Source organism: Leptodactylus fuscus, chromosome 4 (assembly GCF_031893055.1).
Source record: "Leptodactylus fuscus isolate aLepFus1 chromosome 4, aLepFus1.hap2, whole genome shotgun sequence".
Taxonomy (NCBI): Eukaryota; Metazoa; Chordata; class Amphibia; order Anura; family Leptodactylidae; genus Leptodactylus; species Leptodactylus fuscus.
In genome coordinates this window covers 122543596-122564103 of record NC_134268.1, presented here as the reverse complement: position 1 = coordinate 122564103, position 20508 = coordinate 122543596, and the positions used below count along the sequence as shown (strand labels likewise).

Below are 20508 nucleotides of genomic sequence, written 5' to 3'. Positions count from 1 at the left end.
TTAAATGGAAGCCACAAATTGTTACTTAATAACCTTTTATATCAATATTTAACTTCCAACTGTTCACCGCTTTAACATTTTGCTGCTTGGTATAGTACTCTAGTTTTAACTAAGGTTGAGCCGATCTTGACTTTTCAGGATCGATTTTGAAATCCGATTTACGATCATTTTTCATTCGAACCCGATCTCAATCCCAATTCCAATTCCGATCCCAATGCAAGTCAATGGGGTTTTTTTACTAATCGGAGATCGGATTTTAAAAACGATCCTATTCACTACACAGCATGGAATCTAACAATTGAAAGCTTTAATTGTTAGAATCCATGCTGTGTAGTGATTAAAAACATCCCCCGGCTACCTAAGTCCCCCCTGATGTCTACTTACCAGCTGCCACTACCGATCCGCACTGTTCTCGCTCCTCTTCTTTCTACTGCGCATGTCTTCAGAGCACCGTATGTGCCCCCACCTCCCAGGCTAGTGGTACTGATGCTGGGAGTAGGCGGGGCTTGTTGTTGCTTTGAAGAGTGTGGGCGGATACAGTACCCACCCACACTCTCCTAAGCCACAAGCCCCGCCTTCTTCCTAGGTCTGTAACAGTAACCTGGGAGCTAGGGGCGTGCACAGACCAGGAAGAGGCAAGAAGAGAACAGATACCATCTACTCTTCTGTTTCCTCCCTGCTATGCCTTAGGAATGAATGGATGCAGCCGGCGCGCAGGGGGTTAAGCGCCGGACGCCGGCACAGGCTGTGTGCCGGCAGCATCCATTCATTCTTAACATTGTTCGCTTTTCCCACAATCCTTGCAAAGCATTGTGGGAAATAACCTCCAACCTCGATCCTGCCTAAAACGATCGGGATTGAAATTCCGATCGTAATTGTGAAATTTACTCGATCGCCGATCAGAATCCGATCTTTTCCGATCCCAATTGCTCAACCCTAGTCTTAACCTAGACACAGCCAAATGTGCAGTATGCCTTCAGTATCTCATCTAGCATACAACAATACTATCAATAATGCTACATGTACATGACAGTCAAAAATAGAATAAACTGCACATGGATGGCATCTGTGTGCTACCAGTGCTTTCCATAGACCCATACACATGAATGAATCAGCCCCAACTGCAATACAGACTGAAATAGAACCTGCCCTGTGTGTAAATATGGACTCCTGGCCCCTAGACAGTTTTGTAAAAATAACAGAAGTGTGATTGAAGTCATAGAAATGAATGGGTCAGTGCACACTAATGAAAAATACAGTAGAATACATGAAGTCTAACTTTCTAAACCCGGTATACTCAATCAGCAACATTTATAACTTCGCTTTGCTGCAGCAAAAACATTACAGAGGGCACCATCTTGCATATGATGGATCAAGTTTATGATGGAAAAAACACCTGACAGATTTCCCTTCAAAACATTCTGAAACCAACAGATGTGACATTAACAGTTAATAGATGGTGAAAATTTCAATAATTTAAAATTTAGAAACTTTTACTCTCTCTTTTCAGGTGGTGCAACACTAGATCTGAATTCTGTAGAGCCAAAACCAAAAAAATGGATACTTGATATGACCTGGCTCAATCTAGTACAGTTATCCAATCTACCGCCTTTCAATAACCTCCTTGGACAGGTGGCAAGGAATGAGAAAGCATGGAAGATCTGGTTTGATGAAGAAGCACCAGAAGAGGCAACACTACCTGATGGATATGATAGTCTACTGGATACTTTTAGAAAATTGCTCCTTATTCGAAGTTGGTGTCCCGATCGCACAATTGCACAGGTACCATTACATATGTGTGATATGTTTAAAGATTTCATAAAATACTGGCCTAGCTTTCTTTATTATATCTTACTTTTAGTATAATGATGATCATATTTCACAAGTGGCATTCCTCCTATTAGAAATAACTAAATGTCCATAATTCTGACATATTATGCGGCAATAAACTGACCTACATGCTGGGAATTACATTTTTATGTCTTTTAGGCTATATTGCGAAAAAAAAAATGCCACAAACTCTGTAATATTGAAAACACTGCATCTTAATTTTACTTGTGGAAAGACTGTGTTTTTTGTAAAGCCTTATATTGGATGGGGAAGGTAAAAATATAAATGCAGCAGTTAAAACAATAAAAAAAGGGTTTTTAATCATAGATTAAATAAGCATGGAATATCAATTGGCTGAGGACCTAGTTGAAAAATGCTCAAGAATTTGTTCTTTTTGTTTTCATTTTTTTTTTTTTTTGTGGCAATGCCGCATGGAATGATATGATGAACAAGGCTGCAGGACAGGCCTGGCTTAGTGGTGATGGCAGTGCAAAGCATTGTGGGAAATAACCATGGCATAATATCGTGGACCAGGTCGCACAACATGTCTGGCTGAGTGGTGGTAGTTGTCACAACGTGTGGTAGGGAGCAGGACATCATATGATGGATCAGGCTGCAGGACCTGCCTGGCTGAGTGGTGGTAGCTGTGGCAACATGTGTGGCAAGGTATAATGTGATGACGCAGGATGCAGAACATGTCTGATGCAGTGATATTCAGGAGTAGCAGGCAGCTTCAGCATTACAACCAATAGAACACAATGATAAAATGAGACAGTGGCAACACTATATGAAGGCATCAGTCAAACAGGTGAGAAAAGCCTGATGGATCAATGCCTGATTCAGTTTGACAGAAGTAATTTTTCCTACATCCTCTTTTAGGTGTTAGTGCCACCAGAAGGGAATGTCTATTGCTTGATCACTTTTTCTTAAATTTTTTTTATCAGAGGCGAAACATAACATAAGTTTGTAGTCCGGGCATTTTGGACACAGGGATACCTAATGTGTATCCAGAGGCGGATCCAGGGCCGGGCGAGCCGGGCAACCGCCCGGGGCCCCGCGCTTAGCGGGGCCCCGCGGCCCGGCCCTAACAAAATGGTCCTGGTCAGCCTCGGCATAGTCGGGCAAGTGCCGGGGCCCGCAGAGCCTCTGGGGGCCCCCCGGCACTTGCCTGTCACGATTTCAGCTCATCGGCGTCCATCCGCCGATGAGCTGAATCGCAATTAAAGCAGGAGCTGTAAGCTCAGCTCCTGCTTTAAAGCTCCGGCCCGGCTTGCGTGTGTAGGCGCGATGACGTCATCACGCTTACACACGCAAGCCGGGCCGCAGCTAAGCAGGAGCTGAGGTCACAGCTCCTGCATCGCATATGTGACTGCACTGGAGTGAGAGAGGAGCATCAGGGGAACGATGGAAGGTGAGTGATAGAAGGTGAGTGTAAGTGTTTGTTTTGTATTAAATATTAAGGTGGAACATAAGGGGGCCATGAAACTGGGGGGCAAATGAAGTGGAGGGGGGGAATGGCATAACACTGGGGAAGATGAAGGGGGTGGGGAGAGAACGGCATGAAACTGGGGACAGAGATGGAGGGGGCCCAAAGAAACTGGGGGGCAAATGAAGGGGAGGAGGGAACAGCATGACACTGGGGCAGATGGAGGGGGGGAGAACGGCATGACACTGGGGCAGATGGAGGGGGGGGGAGAACAGCATGACACTGTGGCAAATGAAGGGGGGGGAACGGCATGACACTGGGGCAGATGGAGGGGGGGAGAACAGCATGACACTGGGGCAGATGAAGGGGGAGAGAACGGCATGACACTGGGGCAGATGGAGGGGGGAGAACGGCATGACACTGGGGCAGATGGAGGGGGGGAGAACAGCATGACACTGGGGCAGATGAAGGGGGGGAGAACGGCATGACACTGGGGCAGATGAAGGGGGAGAGAACAGCATGACACTGTGGCAAATGAAGGGGGGGGGAGAACGGCAATACACTGAGGCAGATGAAGGGGGGAGAATAGCATGACACTGGGGTGGATAGAGGGGGGAGAACAGCATGACACTGGGGCAGATGAAGGGGCAAGAATGGCATGACACTGGGGCAAATGAAGGGGGAGAGAATGGCATGACACTGGGGCAAATGAAGGGGGGAGAACGGCATGACACTGAGGCAGATGAAGGGGGGAGAATGGCATGATACTGGGGCAGATGAAGGGGGGGATGGCATGACACTGGGGCAGATGAAGGGGGGGAGAATGGCATGACACTGGGGCAGATGAAGGGGGGAGAATGGCATGACACTGGGGCAGATGAAGGGGGGGAGAATGGCATGACATTGGGGCAAATGAAGGGGGAGAGAACGGCATGACACTGGGGCAAATGAAGGGGGGAGAACGGCATGACACTGAGGCAGATGAAGGGGGGAGAATGGCATGATACTGGGGCAGATGAAGGGGGGGATGGCATGACACTGGGGCAGATGAAGGGGGGGAGAATGGCATGACACTGGGGCAGATGAAGGGGGGAGAATGGCATGACACTGGGGCAGATGAAGGGGGGGAGAATGGCATGACATTGGGGCAGATGAAGGGGGGAGAACGGCATGACACTGGGGCAGAGACGGGGGGGACATGAAACTGTGGGCAGATATAGGGGGAGAATGGCATGAAACTGGGGACAGAGATAGAGGGGGGGGACATGAAACTAGGGGTAGATGAAGGGTGTATATGAAAATGGGGAGAGATGGAGGGGGGACATATAATTTACGGGTGACTGTAGGAGGATTATACTGTGTGGAATCACATGAAAAATGAATGAGAATGGGCGGAGTCAACATAAAAGTGGGCGGGGCCTAATTTGCTGCGGCGCGCTGCGCGTAGGGCCCCGCCAAAGTCAATTGCCCAGGGCCCCGCAAACCCTGGATCCGCCACTGTGTGTATCTGATATTGATACACATTGATGTTTGATTTTAAACTTTTAGTTCTCTTAGGGTTTTTGTTATATAGATATATTTTTTTACTCTTTTTTATTATTGCATTTACTAGACCCCCTAGGGCTCTTGAACCCTATGGGGTCTGATGACTAATACAATGCATTACAATGTTAATGCATTGCAAAATATCGGCAGTGTGCCATACAAATGTACAGGAGACAAGCCTGGGAGCCTTCAATAGGCTCCCAGTTGTCATAGCAATGGGACTCCGACCCCAGATTTCACTCCAAGAGCTGGCAATCCCCAGGAAAATAACCACCCCCAAAGCTGACCGAGGCACCAGTAGAATTAATTTGTTTAGTCTTAAGAAGAGGTGTTTAAGGGAGGAAATAAAAAAACTATATAAATATATAAATGGCTCATACAAAAAATATGTAGTAAAGCTGTTTCCTGTAAAATTTCCTCAAAAGTCAAGGAGACACTCCTTCTTTATGAAGAAAAAAAGCTTTACTTTCCAAAGGTAACAAGGCTTCTTCACTGTAAGGACTGTGAATCTGTGGAATATCCTACTCGTGAAGCTGGTCAAAGCAGCAACAGCTGACCATTTAATAAAGACTTAGATGCCTTTTTACAACAAAATAGCATTGATGCTTAGAATAGTATAGAATACGTATTCCTTCACTCATCCTTTCAGTCATGCCCTTCCCCACCCTCTGTTGAACTTATTGGACACGACTTTTTTCAACTGTGTTCCTTGCCTATTTTTCCACTGTGTTTCTGCTTCATTTTTTTCCATAGCATATTTTCCACATAGCTGTGTTTCTGTAATGTGTGGCTTTAGCCATAGCCATTTTTCTGCCATATCTGACAAGAGGGTGTGACTTAGCAGAAAGGGCTAGGTCTTGTGGGGAAGGTAGCTCAGTACAAACAGTCGTGCTGACCCAAACAGTAAAGACAAGGACACAAAGTGTGCAGCAAACAGGTTTATTTAGAAAAACAGAAAAATAAATAAACAGCCTTAACTTTAGGCAAAAATAAAACCAATTCCTGCTCGTCCGAGTGACTAAACAGAAGTAATAACCTAACTATACATGTGGCTTACTACCAGCCACAGAAAATATAAAAAACACAAATTGGTCTCTCCAGACTCAGGGTTACAGGACAGACCCAGCCACCTCCTCACTTCCTGGATCTGACCTCAAGTGCAGGCTCTGCAGCCTTTTATGTCAGTAACGAGTCTCAGGACTCACACCTGAGGCTGAAACCTATTCCAGACCAGCATTGAACCACACCTGGGGCTTAGTTCATACAGAGTTTCTTGGTCAGGGTTTTGAGGCCGTATCCACCTCGCGCAGGAGCTTTTTCCAGGAGCCGTTTCTTCTGGCTCCCGGAAAAAAAAGAAGCAAGGTGCTCATCCTTCAGACTAAGTCACCTAGCGATTCGGCCTGAAGACACACCCTCTTCCGGACTCGGCCCATTCATTGAGCCTAATCCGGAGGAGGGTGAGCGGCTGGATGCCGGTGCCGTGCACCGGCTTTGAGTTCTGCGACATGCATTATGGATTGGAACCTGAGGCGGAGGCCGCTTCAGGTTCTGATCCAAAAAACTCCATGTGAACTAAGCCTAAGTCAGAAATCTGGGGCTGATATAGCAAGATTCCAGCACTTTGCCTGTCACCCTCTCACAGTCTTCTCTGGGAAGTAAGCCACTTAATAGTTATAATAATAATTAAATAACTATTATTTAATAGTTAGAATAAACTTAGACTAGACAGTCTAACAATGTGTCAAATTTACCATCTAAATTCAGCCACTTTGATAAATCTGGTGCTGTTCTAGTTTACATTGTCTAACTATTAGACAGGAGTAGCAAGACTCCCCCATCGCTTTTTGATATGCCTGCTTCATTACCATTATTGATAAGGTGGAGTCTTTTAGCTTTGTCTATTATATCTGACAGGGAACTGGCTTATCAAACCTCACCCTTGCTTCTTTCCATTGTAGTCTAATCAATGACGTATACAATTTCAATATTTCATATATTCCCTAACACCGTAATGTCATTTTTTCAAGTATGCTTATGTTTTTGTTTTGTTTTTAGGCTAGACATTATATAGCGGAATCTCTAGGTGTAAAGTATGCTGAAGGATTTATTCTTGATATGGAGTCCATGTGGGCTGAAAGTGATAGCCGAACACCTCTGATCTGCTTCCTATCAATGGGTTCAGATCCCACAGAAAATATTGAGCGACTGGCCAAATCTAAGGTACTATGTAATACTAACACATCTAAATCCTGCTTTGTCTACTGACCAATAGTGAAGTAGGGTAAAAAATATGCAAATCTATCCTCCAGGATGTAATTAGGAGAACAGTGCCTCTGTATGCTGCCCTCTAGGGCCCTCTAGGGGCAGCTCCCTTAACATCATACATGAATCAGTTAATAAGCCTACTGATATGATGTGGGATTTATTGCCAAACCAATATTTCTATTTCAAAAGGAACAGATTCCCAGCTATGGACAGCGCTGTTTTGGCCTATTGGGCATCGTCAGCATAGCGTAGGGAAACTGGTTTGGCAGCGTGAGAGACTATAGACCAGGGTCAGGGGATAATCATACACATTAGGGAGAGTGTATGCCTACATAGGCGTACAGAGACTTACAAGTCATTCCTGCTCCGCTAGGGAATCTGGGTAAAAAATATGCAAATCTATCCTCCAGGATGTAATTAGGAGAACAGTGCCTCTGTATGCTGCCCTCTAGGGGCAGCTCCCTTAACATTATGCATGACTCAGTTAATAAGCCTACTGATATGATGTGGGATTTATTGCCAAACCAGTATCCCTATGCTACGCTGACAAGGCCCAATAGGCCGAAACAGCGCTGTCCATAGCTGGGAATCTGTTCCTTTTGGAATAGAAATATTGGTTTGGCAATAAATCCCACATCATATCAGTAGGCTTATTAACTTGCATCACTGAAAATATATATGTTATTTACTGCATATACATTTTATAATCTATGGCTCTATTCAGAGCATGTTTTTTTCATCCGTTTAGCAGATCTGTTTAACGGATGCAAAACACAGATGCAAGCAGATGGCCATCTGTTTACATAGGGATACATTTTTTTTTTTTTTTTTTTAAATCAGTTTCTATCCTTTTTTTATGGATGGACAAAAAAATATAGTCTACAATACTTTTGTGTCTATAAAAAAAAATATATTTTTTAACATTAATCTCTATGTAAAGGGTTAGCCGGTTGCATTAATTTTTTGCACCTATTAAACTGACGTTAAAAAATGTGATCTGAATGGAGCCTTAAACATGCAGTTTGTTCAGTACTCAGGAAACTGTTGTATCGATAACATTTAGGCTACGGGCTCGTTCACATCTGTGCCTGGGAGTTCGCTCTGCAGGTTTCCGTTTCCTGCACAAAACAGGGAAGGAGACAGAAACCTGCTGGCATCTTTCCAAACCCATTAATTTGAAATGGTTTGAAAAGTGTCCGGCCGTGAGCGCCGGCGAGCGTTTTATGCTCTCCGCGGCGAAACCGTTTTTTTTTAAACCGAGCACAAAGTCGGACATGCAGTACTCTGTGTCCGTTTAAAAAAAACGGTTTCGCCGTGGAGAGCATAAAACGCTCACCGGCGCTCACGGACGGACTCGGCATGACAGGTTTCCATCTTCTGCATGCAGAAAGCTGAGAATGGACTGCCGAACACTGGTGTGAACCCAGCATAAGGCTCCAAGTAGCAAGCCGCAGCCAAAAAACACGGAAAGACTGAGGTGGAAACACATTGTGTTTTTTTCTGCAGACTTTTTCACAGAAAGTCCAGCATTTTCCTCTGAGGAAAGAGGAGGTACAATTGACATGCTGCAATTTACAAAAATGCTTAAGTTTTGCAGGTACTGTAATATGCAGCATTTTTTGCCGCAGCAACATGGGGCCCTGGCCTCCTATAGTTTTTTGGGATGTTCTAGAGTGAAAGAAATGTACTTCATATTGATATTCTTCTTTTGGTCCACAGAATGCTCCTTGTCGTGCCATTTCTATGGGCCAGGGGCAAGAGATTCATGCAAGACGCCTTCTAAGTCAATCTATGCAAGATGGTGGATGGTTACTCCTTCAGAACTGTCATTTAGGACTGGATTTCATGGATGAGTTACTGGATACAATTACTGTAACAGAAACTGTACATGAAGGTTTCAGAACATGGATCACCACAGAAGTCCACCCCAAGTTCCCTATAAATTTGCTTCAGTCATCAATAAAATTCACAAATGAACCACCACAAGGTATATTTCTTATTTTTGTCTAAAACCATTTTAATAGAACAAGGGAATCCTCTTATCCAGACCATAATTTATCTAAGACAATTTCTAAAGTTTTTGAGGAAAAACTAAGCCTAGATTCACACGTACCAATTATAGTAGGGGACAGTATGTCGCTGGGAGTCAAGGGCTTAGGCTAGGCTTCTTGCATACAACAGTGCTATTTTTAATGTCCATTTTTGACAGCCATTTTATGTTCGTTTTGCATCCGTTCCGTTTTTCCATTTTTTTGATGGCTAAGTTTCATCTGTTTTACATCAGTGAAAAAACAAAAACAAATGAATATCATTGGTCTTTTCTTTATTTTTTTTTACCCAACCCACTGATCCGTTTTTATGAGACATCAGTCCATTTAGATCAGTCCAAAAATGGATTTATTGATTTATATTGGGTTGCAAGTGCAGTGAACATGTGAATAGACACAATAGATTTAATGTGTTCTCAATACGGATGTGTTATGGAGTGATAAACCTTTACTCATAACAAAATCTGATCCCTTGCTTGTTATAAAATATACAACTCCTGCTGAAAGACGTATTACAAAGCTCTGAATGTTAGTTTAACTATAGCAAATATTGGAGGGAAATTATTAAAATTGACCCCACTCTTCTTACTTTTTAGAAAAGTAAAAACCCTTTTTAGGTTAATGCAACTTGTTTTGTTGCTGATTTTGCTGTGTTTTTTTAGACTCACAGCCAGGAGTGGATTGAGCAGAATGTAGAAATATAAGTACTTCCTAAATATTTCCCATTTCTTTTGTAGCCACTCCTGACTTCAGCTCAAAATAAATGTAGTGATAAAAAAAAACACTGTTTCGACGACATGGCCTTAGCCTAAAAAGGCACAATTTTTGGCACAGTAACTACATGAGTCAATAACCATGTTTTTTCTGTGCCACAAATTGACTCTAAATATAATGATTTCTCCTATTGTGTTATAAATCTGCCATAAAATTGTTCCTTACCCTTTAAGATTTGGTATCTCATCTATTTAAGAATATGTCTTGTTAAATTACTTAGGATCCTGTATAGAAGCACCTTCATTACAAGGTGCCACTTTCTGTAACAGTGTGTAAAACCAATATGCGGCTGCTGTATCCAGCCAATTGCTTGTTTCTAGAGAACTGTTACATAAGTTACATGATAGGTAGTAATAACTTCTGTCTGAGCACCACACGTTTGTATTTTCTGTGTTCCTATAATGGGCTACACGTTATTCTTACCCAAATAATTATTGCCAGGATACACTGTTCAAAGTGTGTAAAGGGAACCAGTCACATTGAAAGTGCAGTTCAATCTGTAGGCAGTTTGTTTTAGAGCAAAATGACCTGAGCAGACTGATGTATATTGTACTTTGGTAGGATTGGTGTAAGATTTATTTATTTTTTTCCATTTAGACTTCTTCTCATTCTGGAATTAGGAGTCCAGTGGGTGGTACTACTACTTGTGACTGACAGCTCTCTATGTATTCAAACTGATATGATAAAGGCTGTCACTTGATAAGTAGGACCTCCTATTGGGCTCCTAAGCCTAACCTGGGATTCAAATAAATAGTAAGTTATACTGAATCTTTCCCCACAAATCTGTATATCAATCTACTGAACTACCCCTGCTCTGTAACATGTGATCTATAGATTAGACTGCTTTATTAATCTAATGGGTTCCCATTAAGGAAGGTGGATGCACATTTACAACGTGACTGCATGATATATTGATTGGTTCAGCAATTACTCTTTATATAGATAAAGCCAAACCGTTGCCTGTTTATTTAAAACAGAAAGAAAAGCCTATGTGTTTTTTGTAGATACACAAAGTAGTCTTTCTAATAAAAGTAACAGAGCTGGCTTCCATGCCGCCCTCCTTGCTGCTGCCCTCTGTGTCACATTCAAAAGGCCACACGATAGATTTTGAGTTCTGAAATGCCTTCAGAAAATGTAGCAGCGGGAATTGTGAGACTAGACCATGGGAGGTTCCTCCACTATTAGCAGTCCAGCAAACCGGCTGTTACAAGAGCCCTCATGAAGCAATTATTATTGGATAAAACTGGATTTAGATGTTTAATACAATGTGCTCTGGTATGACGAATCTATTGTGGTCTGCCCATTCAATGCCATTACTTGTTACTAGGGATGGCCAGTGAGGTTTCTACATAAGGAAACTAGTCTATGATGGAACTAAATATGGGAGTTCATGTCTGTTAGATGCAGGGCATTTTGTGTCCTTTGCAACCTAGGTATTAGGTAGAGAAAATGTTTTGCCTATAGGTGTTTCATATTAATTATGATGTGCTTTGTTTTTAAATACATATATAATATTAGAATATTCATAATTAATACTGTTCAAATAATCCTTCCAGTTGTATACTGTATATATACCTGTTTTTATGTGTTCCTTAATTCATAGTGACTAGTTACATACTTTAGTATCTTAATTGTAGCTATTCTGTACTATACCTGATTTCTTATGATATGTGAAGTACACGTATAAGGGATGTTTATAGAAACAGCTAAACTACAACCAGATCACCAGCCTACAATAGTAGACAGTTATGGCATATCCTATAGATATTTCATAATATTAATTTGTAGAGGGCAACCAAGGGCTGAAATTAGAAATAAGCATGTCTTTAATCATACAGTAGACATGTACATGCCTTTGGTGAGACAGTAGAAAACGGCATGTGGTCAGTCATACACTCCTCTTCCCTCCTCATTCAGATATATATTAATACTAAGCATCCTCTTGGGGACTCTATCTTGCAGTTGTCAAGTTGGGATTCAGATACTATGAGTCATTATCTGAAAACTACCCAATACAGAAATATCTCAAAAGTCCAGAGCTTCTCCCTCAATAGACACTTTAAGGCCACCTTTTATTTTCTCCCTACTTCACAAATACTTGTAGAAATAATGTTTTTACGAAACTGTCCAAAATCAAGCAACGTTTTAGCCTTGTAATGTCATTAGAGCAGATCTAAGACTGAATCCTATCCGATGCAGCCTCACAGTAGGATGGTCCTGTCTGTATTATCCAACAAACCCACAAATTCACATTAACAAAGCAATGACTTATGATAGGATTGGAAAGTCATGCTACACCATAGTCTCTAACTAAGGTTAGTAAAAGAGGTAACCCTCATCTTTCTAATGGTGTTCTTCATATCAATAGGTGTAAAAGCAGGATTGAAGAGAACGTATTCTGGTGTTTCTCAGGAACTACTGGATGTAACCAATGTGCCACAGTGGAAACCGCTTCTCTATGCGGTTGCATTTCTCCATACAACAGTGCAGGTAACTACAGTATAGACTTGCATTGAAGGGATATTTCAGTTTCTGCAATTAAATATATTATTGTAGGTAACATTGTGTATTTCCAGTGGATAGAAATCTGCTCTTGTCATGTGATGGACACATCAGATCTCTCCTTTGCTGGGGTCCTAACACGTGTCTCCAGCACAAGTTAGATGTTTATCCACAGGAAGTAAACAATAAAGGAAAGCAAACCTCTTGAAAACTGTTTATTTGTTGTGGAAATTTTACTAGAAAGCAATATAGCTGTTCATTGTGCATAAATTAAGATTTATTTGCTAAAAGTGGAATAGCCATTTATTGTATTGAATCTGTGCAAAAGTAATGGACAAAGGACATGGAATATGCTAAGGACTACTATTCACATGTGCTAAGGATCCAAATTCTACCTACATAATATGCTCCATAATACAATAATAATGCCTAAATACTGAACCCAATACTGCCTTACACCTCCATCTATACTTCTGTCAGTAGTAAAATAAATATGTATTAAGAATTGATCTACAGCAGATCGTGTAGCCAAAAGCCTCTTTGTAAACTGGAAAGAATGCAATAATAACCATAAAGATTATGTAAAAGATCTTCCTCATTCGAGGACTCTCATTAGAGAGTCTGGCATAGTGCAGTAGAGAATGTTTTACATTGTTCTGCACTATATGGAATTGCTGGCAAACAAGGTAAATCTAATGGTAAAAATTATATATTGTATTAAATAAAACATGCAGCTATCATATGTAAGTACAATTGCCTGAAATCACTGAAGCCTTATAACAAATATATTATAATTAATATGGAATATTCTAGGCAAGGAATTATTTTTTTGGCTATACCATATGTGCATTTAGTGATCACCTTCTAAAACCTTTTCTTTATTTTCCTGTAGGAGAGACGAAAGTTTGGACCTCTAGGATGGAACATCCCCTATGAATTTAACCAAGCAGACTTTGCTGCTAGTGTGCAGTTTGTCCAGAATCACCTGGATGACATAGGCACCAAACGTCCAGTGAACTGGAACTGTCTGCGCTACATGCTGGGAGAAGTGCAGTATGGTGGTCGTGTAACCGATGATCTCGATAAGACATTGCTTAACACATTCGCTAGAGTCTGGTTTGGAGAACACATGTTTTCTGACAAATTTTGTTTCTATAAAGGCTATGGCATCCCTAAGGGTAAAACAGTTGATGAATATCTCCAGCATATAGAGCAGCTACCAATGGTGGACACACCACAGGTAAAAAAAAAAAAAAAAATCTGAAAAAAATAAATTCAGTTTAGACAGAGATACATTGTGGCTATTAAAGCTGGCTATACAAATTAGATTAAAGTTGGTGATCACAGATATGATGGGACTCTCCTACCATCTAATATGTATGTGTACTGGTTGGGTCATCCTCACTGTCCTTTGAAGGTAGATGTTTTGCATTATGCGTTTGGATTTTAACATGCCTAAAGCTTTTGCTTTCTGGGGAGATAAGTCGCCAAAGCAGTCTTGCGGCAGATTACTCCCCTCTCCCTATTGAGGATACAGGCATACTCAGCCAAGCTGAGCATACACAATATATGAGTAGATCAGAAGGAATATCTTGCCATCCAAATGAGCATTTGGTCAGCAACTATCTAAATGTATAGTCAGCCTTATTCAAATCTTAGAAATCATGCTCTATTATGTTAGCGATTTACAGTACTATTCTTTTTTACTTATTACAGTTATTTTTTTTATTTTTTTATCCTTTCTTGTTGTGTTTGCTTTAGCATTAGGCCTATACTGAAAATGTAATATGCTTTTGTTAAAGGTGTTTGGATTACATCCAAATGCAGATATAACCTACCAAACAAACATGGCAAATGAGACTCTAAGCACAATAGTCAATATTCAGCCGAAGGACAGTGGGGGAGGAGCAGGAGAGACCAGAGAGACCATTGTCCAACGTCTTGCAGATGAGATGTTGGAGAAATTACCGGAGGACTATATTCCACATGAGGTACCAGTTTGTTCTTCTCATTGGTTTGTGTGTGTGAGAAAATAGGTGGATGCGTAAATATCATTCAGTACATATGGGTGTCATCCAGCTATGTTTAGCATTGGGCTCAACAATTTACACTAAATAAGATACTGCACTGAAAAATGCCAGCTGTACACGCTTGTTCATGTGTCCAAGATAATTTAATCACTGCCAGTAAATGTCTTCATGCATCTGCCACTGACATCAATCTATTTATTGATCTTTTATTTTAGTAACATTACAACATATTGCTTTAGGTAGTCTAAGCCTACAAGACTTGACATTGCTACATCTTACATCCACTGCTGAAATTTGACAAGGCCTTGAGACATCCAATCATATGCAGCTATTGATCTGAACCACTCCAAGGAATTTCCGAAATAACTGCATGTTTTTCATATTGATCACCTCCAGTGTGAAAAAATTGCTTCCCATTAACATATGGGTTTATTTTCAATATTATAGCCTTATGGTCCATTCAGTATCATAACATCTAATAGAAAATGACACTAGTTTACAGGAGGTTCAGTATATTTTAAAATATATAGTACAGTATAGTATATTATACTATACAAGTAGTCCTCGGGTTATGACGGTCTCGGGTTATGACTTTTCGTGGTTACGACTAGAGATGAGCTAAAAAGTAAAGCTCCCTCGTAACAGAAAGCTGCCAGCACTCCCGACTAGCAAGGACGATCCTGCGGCAAATCAATGCTGGTTCTGCAGCAGGCTCGTCCTTGCTCATCAGAAGAGAGCTGGCTGCTGTTACAAGGGAGCTTACTTTTTCTCATAGGAATGAATTGACCAACATTGATTGGCTAGTGTACAACATTCGACCAATCAACGCTGGTTCTGCCGGAGGCTCATCTGTGAGTAGGCGGAGTCTAAGATCGGACCACAGTAGTATCCATTGTGGTCCGATATTAGACTCCGCCTCCTGGCCAGCGTTGATTGACCAAATGCTGTACACTGGCCAATCAATGCTGGCCAATGCATTCCTATGAAAAAAAGAAAGCTCCCGCATAAATGCAAGCTGCCAGCTCCCAGCTCCCCCTGTACAGTATGTGATTTAGTGTGCAGCGGCTCGGAACCGAGGAAGACTGTACTCTACTGTACTGTATATGGTACAGTCTTCCTCGGTTCCAAGCCGCTGCACACTAAATCACGTTGATCCGTTCCTACGCGTCGTCGTATGGTATGTTTCCGACTTACGTTGAAATTCGGTTTACGGCACTGTGTAAGAACGGATCAACGTCATAAGTCGAGGACTACCTGCATAGATTTAATTGTCGTGTCAGCCGCCGCTAACCTACAGGGACAGCAGAGAGGACTGAAGTGACATCACTTTTACACAACACTGCACACGTCTGCTTGTGTCAACATGATTGCGCAATTTTACATATAGGTGATGAATACAAGTATATGTAGAGAGCTATGCCAATATAACTGCCAGCCACAGTTTTGCCACAGCTGTTTCTGCCCCACACGTCTAACACTTATAGCTACAGTATCCCCATAACCACTCCAGTCACAATGCCCCTGTAACTCTTTCAGCACACTATCCCATTAATGTTGCTGACCAATTATTTATATATTTGCTTCTATAAGTAGTTTTTTCTTTCTTAGGCCACATAACAATGCAGTGACATTATATATAGCCCATATGACCTCTCCAAATCCTGTTCTCACAACACAAACTCACAGCATCTTCACTCCCTATGATGTTGCTTGTTCAGGACACTTGACGTGTGAAGAGGACAGGATTTGCCACCATAAGGGGCAACACGGTTGCTTAGTGGTTAGCACTACAGCCTTGCAGCGCTGGGGTCCTGGGTTCGAATCCCGCCAGGAACAACATCTGCAAGGAGTTTGTATGTTCTCCCCGAGTTTGCATGGATTTCCTCCCTTTCTACAAAAGACATGCTGATAGGAAAAGAATGAAAAAAGGTACTTTGTGATCCCTATATGGAGCTCACAGTCTATAAAAAAAAAAAGAAAGTAAATTTCCCACCTCTATAGAGAAACGAATATCTCACTTTCTCAGTGATTCTAATGTGTGTAATATAATGGCTAGTAGATGTTTGGTTGTGTCAATCTTCTAATGTCCTGTGAAACTTTGGTTATTGGTTAATACCTAAAGCTACAGTAATCTGCATATATAGGGAAATATGGACCATATTCCTAATGTGCAAAGAATCCTATGTTTCCAATGAAGGTTTACCTTTAGTTTCTATGAATCTGCTGCCATAACTGTTAAAGATCATGGTGGGATAAGATGTTTGCTAATTATTGCCGGCAATGAAGAGTATTCTGTTCATTCTGCTTGTAAGACACTAAGCTAAATATTATCTTGGTATTCTTATTGTGCAAGCACTTTATTCATGCATGTGGGGAGAGACAAATTGTCTGTCTTTATCTCCTTTGGGCCGCATTTCAGCACGTTCTAAGAGAACGAATGAATTAGTATGAGGGAAAAGTCTGTTGTCATATGTAAATGCAGAAAAGAATTAGGTGCTGAAAATGTAGATGAGCAAATTGTATGAAAGTAGGTTGAAAAGAATATATTAAAATCAGGTTTCATTATGAATCCGGAAAAAACTGTTCATCATTGACGGGAATAGTCAGGCTCTTGATAAAGGAACGCTTAGAGTGGGAATTTCATTACATATTGGCAGAACTATAAACACGACATATTGGCTTTCACCCTGACACACATACAACCTTGAATTAACATCTAAGGATATAAAGTACAGCTTTTTAAGCACATTTACCATTTGGTATTGATAGATAACTTATAAGGACCAGAGCAGTTGTTCCCCAGTCATATTATTCGACCCTTTAGACAGCTTTAGTATCGCTACTCTGAAGAAAGAGGCGAAAGGGATTGCCTTTTATTACTGTGTGCATTTACGATTCCAGCTCACTGATGTTGGTTGTACAGATGTAACAAATGTGAATTTGTTGCATAATTCTAGAACATTATCATATCACATTGCATTACTAATACATCATGATAGTTCTCTACTTAAAGATACGGCATACAAATGTGAATACAGCCATTTTTAAGTGATAACACAAAATGGTGACTGACAAACGTTGCTATACCTGCACAGGGCTATTGAGAATTACGGTGGTAAGATAACACTTGTACAATGAGATAAGATTTGTAATCTTTCCTTACAGTGCTGTCTCCCATGAATACCTAAATTTATTTTATAAATAATCTAGCAGAAAATTAGATTTCAGCTTTAAAGTATAAGAAACATACAGTAAATAGAAAGCGCAGAGTAAGTACTGATATAGCAAAGTTTAACCTGACTGTTAACCCCTTCCTGACATCCAGTATACATGTACAATGGATGTTGGGATTTTAAACGTGTCACCTGCTCAGGTGCTGAGCGAGCCACATAGCCACTGATTATCGACTGTTTTACACACTAGAGACTTGGCAGCAATGCATAAAATCTTCAGATGCTTCGGTCAATCTTCAGATGCTTCATACTAAACAAGCATATGAAGAGCAGCCTGTGGATAGTTTGTAAAAGAAGTCAATGAAATGTACAGTATACTGCAAAATAGTATTCTATATATCCTATAGTATACTACATGATTTGTATCAAAATATGTGGTTTCCTAAGAAATTATTTCATTTTCAACTTTAGATTTCTGCATTGAAACATTTAGCATTTGAAATGTTTGCGCTCTGTTTTTAAGAAACTTTTCCCCCAATATCATTGTAGGTTAAAGCTCGGCTTCAAAAGATGGGCCCCATTCAACCAATGAATATATTTTTGCGGCAAGAGATTGACCGTATGCAGCGAGTGATTGCAAGAGTTAGGAGTACGCTTACCGACCTTAAACTGGCAATTGATGGTGAGACTATTTAATATGTGTTCATTTCCCTAGTAATATATTATACAACTACATATTCACAAGAAATCTCTTATGGATCTTACTCTTAATGCAACAATAAAACATATATGAAGCTATCTAATTCTTACAGTGCTATTCAACAAGATACAACAAGATACAAGATACAAATGAGATTTATTAGCATTACCAAAGAATAAAACATTTGTTGTTGCCAAAGCAAAAAAAAAAAAAAAAGGGCAGTTGGGGGTGGGTACGGGGTCTGTGGGTTGGGGGTTTGAGTGTCCTTAGGGTCTCGTCGTTCTTGTTTGGAGTGTGTGGGTATCAGTGAGTATGGGGTAAACAGGTGATGGGGGGGCGCTTAGTGGTGTTCGGGTGGTGGGTGGGGGGTTTAATAGTCTATGGGGGGTGGGGGGTTTGATAGTCCATGCGTCTCATCTTCCTCTTGTTTGCTGACAGCTGGACATGTATTGGGCAGCGATCTCCACAGTGGCCCCTTCTTCTCCCAGTAGGATGTAGAATTTCCTCTTCTCGTCTGCAGATGTGAAGTCTGGGATGTGGGCAGAGAGTCTTTGGTAGTAGACAGCCCTCACAGCTGAGTATTTGGTGCAGTGTAGCAAGAAGTGGGTCTCGTCTTCTAGGGCCCATTGGTCGCAGTGCTGGCACTGTCTCTTCTCCCATGGCTTGCACGTCTGCCTGTGTCGGCCTGTTTCGATCTCTAGGTTGTGGGCTCTCAGTTTGTACTGGCTCATGGTCTGCCTGTGTTTGGGGTGGCGTATTCTCTCCAGGAAGGTGGCCATGGTGTAGTCCCTTTGTAGGGATTGGTACACAGTGAGTTTCTTGGAGTTATTTATTCTGTTTCTCCATTCCTATATGTACCGCTCTCTGTTTGCCTCTGTGGTCGCCTTTATTTGAGCATTGGTCATCATCTGTTGGTGTTTTTGGTTTGGTGGTTGGCTGCTGTTTGGTTGGGGGGTGTCGGGTTTGCTCAGGTCTCTGTGGCATGCTTGTTGGTGGTAGGAGTCGGGGTTGCTCCCCTGACTGTGCGCCTGGAATGCAAGCGCCCTCTTCTGTATGGTGAGCCATAGGGGGAGTTTGCCTATCTCTGCCCTGCAGGTCATGTTGGAGGTGCTGCGATGGACATGGAGCAGGTATTTGCAGAACTCCAGGTGGAAGGTCTCTGTTGGGCTAGTGTCCCATTTTGGCTGGTCTCGGTAGGTGACCTACTAGATATGAATTAGGTAGAATGTTCAGGGTCCTCTGAAACGTGCTTGTTATTTATTAACTCTTGAGTTAATAAATATATAGCAAGTTGCACTCCAAGGTGATATCAGCTCCTCATGGGTCGCTAAAGATTGATGAAATACAGTGAACAAGAAGCTTAAGAGCCATTATCTGATAGCAGACCTGGTGTAGTATGCAGTTCACACATAAGCCAAGTTGTGCAGATAAGTGACATATTAGCAAGTCAAGCAATGATCCTCACACACAATCCTCATACTGTTTAGCTGAGCACTCAATGAGATAGCTACATTAGCAATCCCAAGCAACATAACTGCATAAGTCTGCTAGCAGTAACAGGTACCGAGAGGGGTCCTTCATATAGCAGATTTTTTATAGCCTACAAGGAGCATAAACATAGCTTGACTAGAAAGTATCTATTCTCGTCTATTCGTCTAATATTGTCTATTCAATATTGTCTATTGTCTATCTATTCTCGTCTCGTGACGAGAAAAATACTGTAGAAGACACTAGTACGATACTGCTCAACAGTGTTTACTGTTGCAATTCCTGAGTGAATATTTTTCTCCCCCGCATATCTGAGAATAGACCCAGCTGAGTTATGCTAGCACATGTGATGTATGACACACCTGATGGTATAGACTAGCGATGAAGTGCATACATACGTCCAGTGGTATGGTAGTACACTTGTAAAGCAATTTACAATATCCAGACTAAGAATATTGTCAACATATTACACAGTAGGGGTATGTAGATAGCTAGTGCTGGATCGGATCGTACCACAGTAATTGTGACCCATATACTTAGATCTGGGAAACGTGTAGTATTTGAATACTTACCTCTATCAATATGGATTTGCTTAAGTTAGTCAAAGCACTACGTGTAAAGAGTTAGTCTTGGCGTGGTGCAACAGGAGTTAGCCCGATTGGCATAGAAAAGCATCTAAGTTCGTGCGCATGCACCAATAAGCCTGGCGAGAGATAGGCGTTGAAGA

General features: G+C 41.4%; 1 protein-coding gene across 1 annotated transcript in view; it reads left to right on the top strand.

The window, feature by feature from the left end:
- LOC142200556 (dynein axonemal heavy chain 5-like) overlaps positions 1 to 20508 on the top strand; it is a 384102-nt gene that overhangs the window by 323707 nt on the left and 39887 nt on the right. Inside the window, exons 67-73 of the mRNA XM_075270991.1 lie at positions 1511 to 1782; positions 6857 to 7021; positions 8786 to 9053; positions 12257 to 12378; positions 13283 to 13630; positions 14193 to 14381; positions 18143 to 18275. Coding sequence (XP_075127092.1) covers positions 1511 to 1782; positions 6857 to 7021; positions 8786 to 9053; positions 12257 to 12378; positions 13283 to 13630; positions 14193 to 14381; positions 18143 to 18275 — 1497 coding nt within the window. The remainder of the gene's footprint in view (positions 1 to 1510; positions 1783 to 6856; positions 7022 to 8785; positions 9054 to 12256; positions 12379 to 13282; positions 13631 to 14192; positions 14382 to 18142; positions 18276 to 20508) is intronic.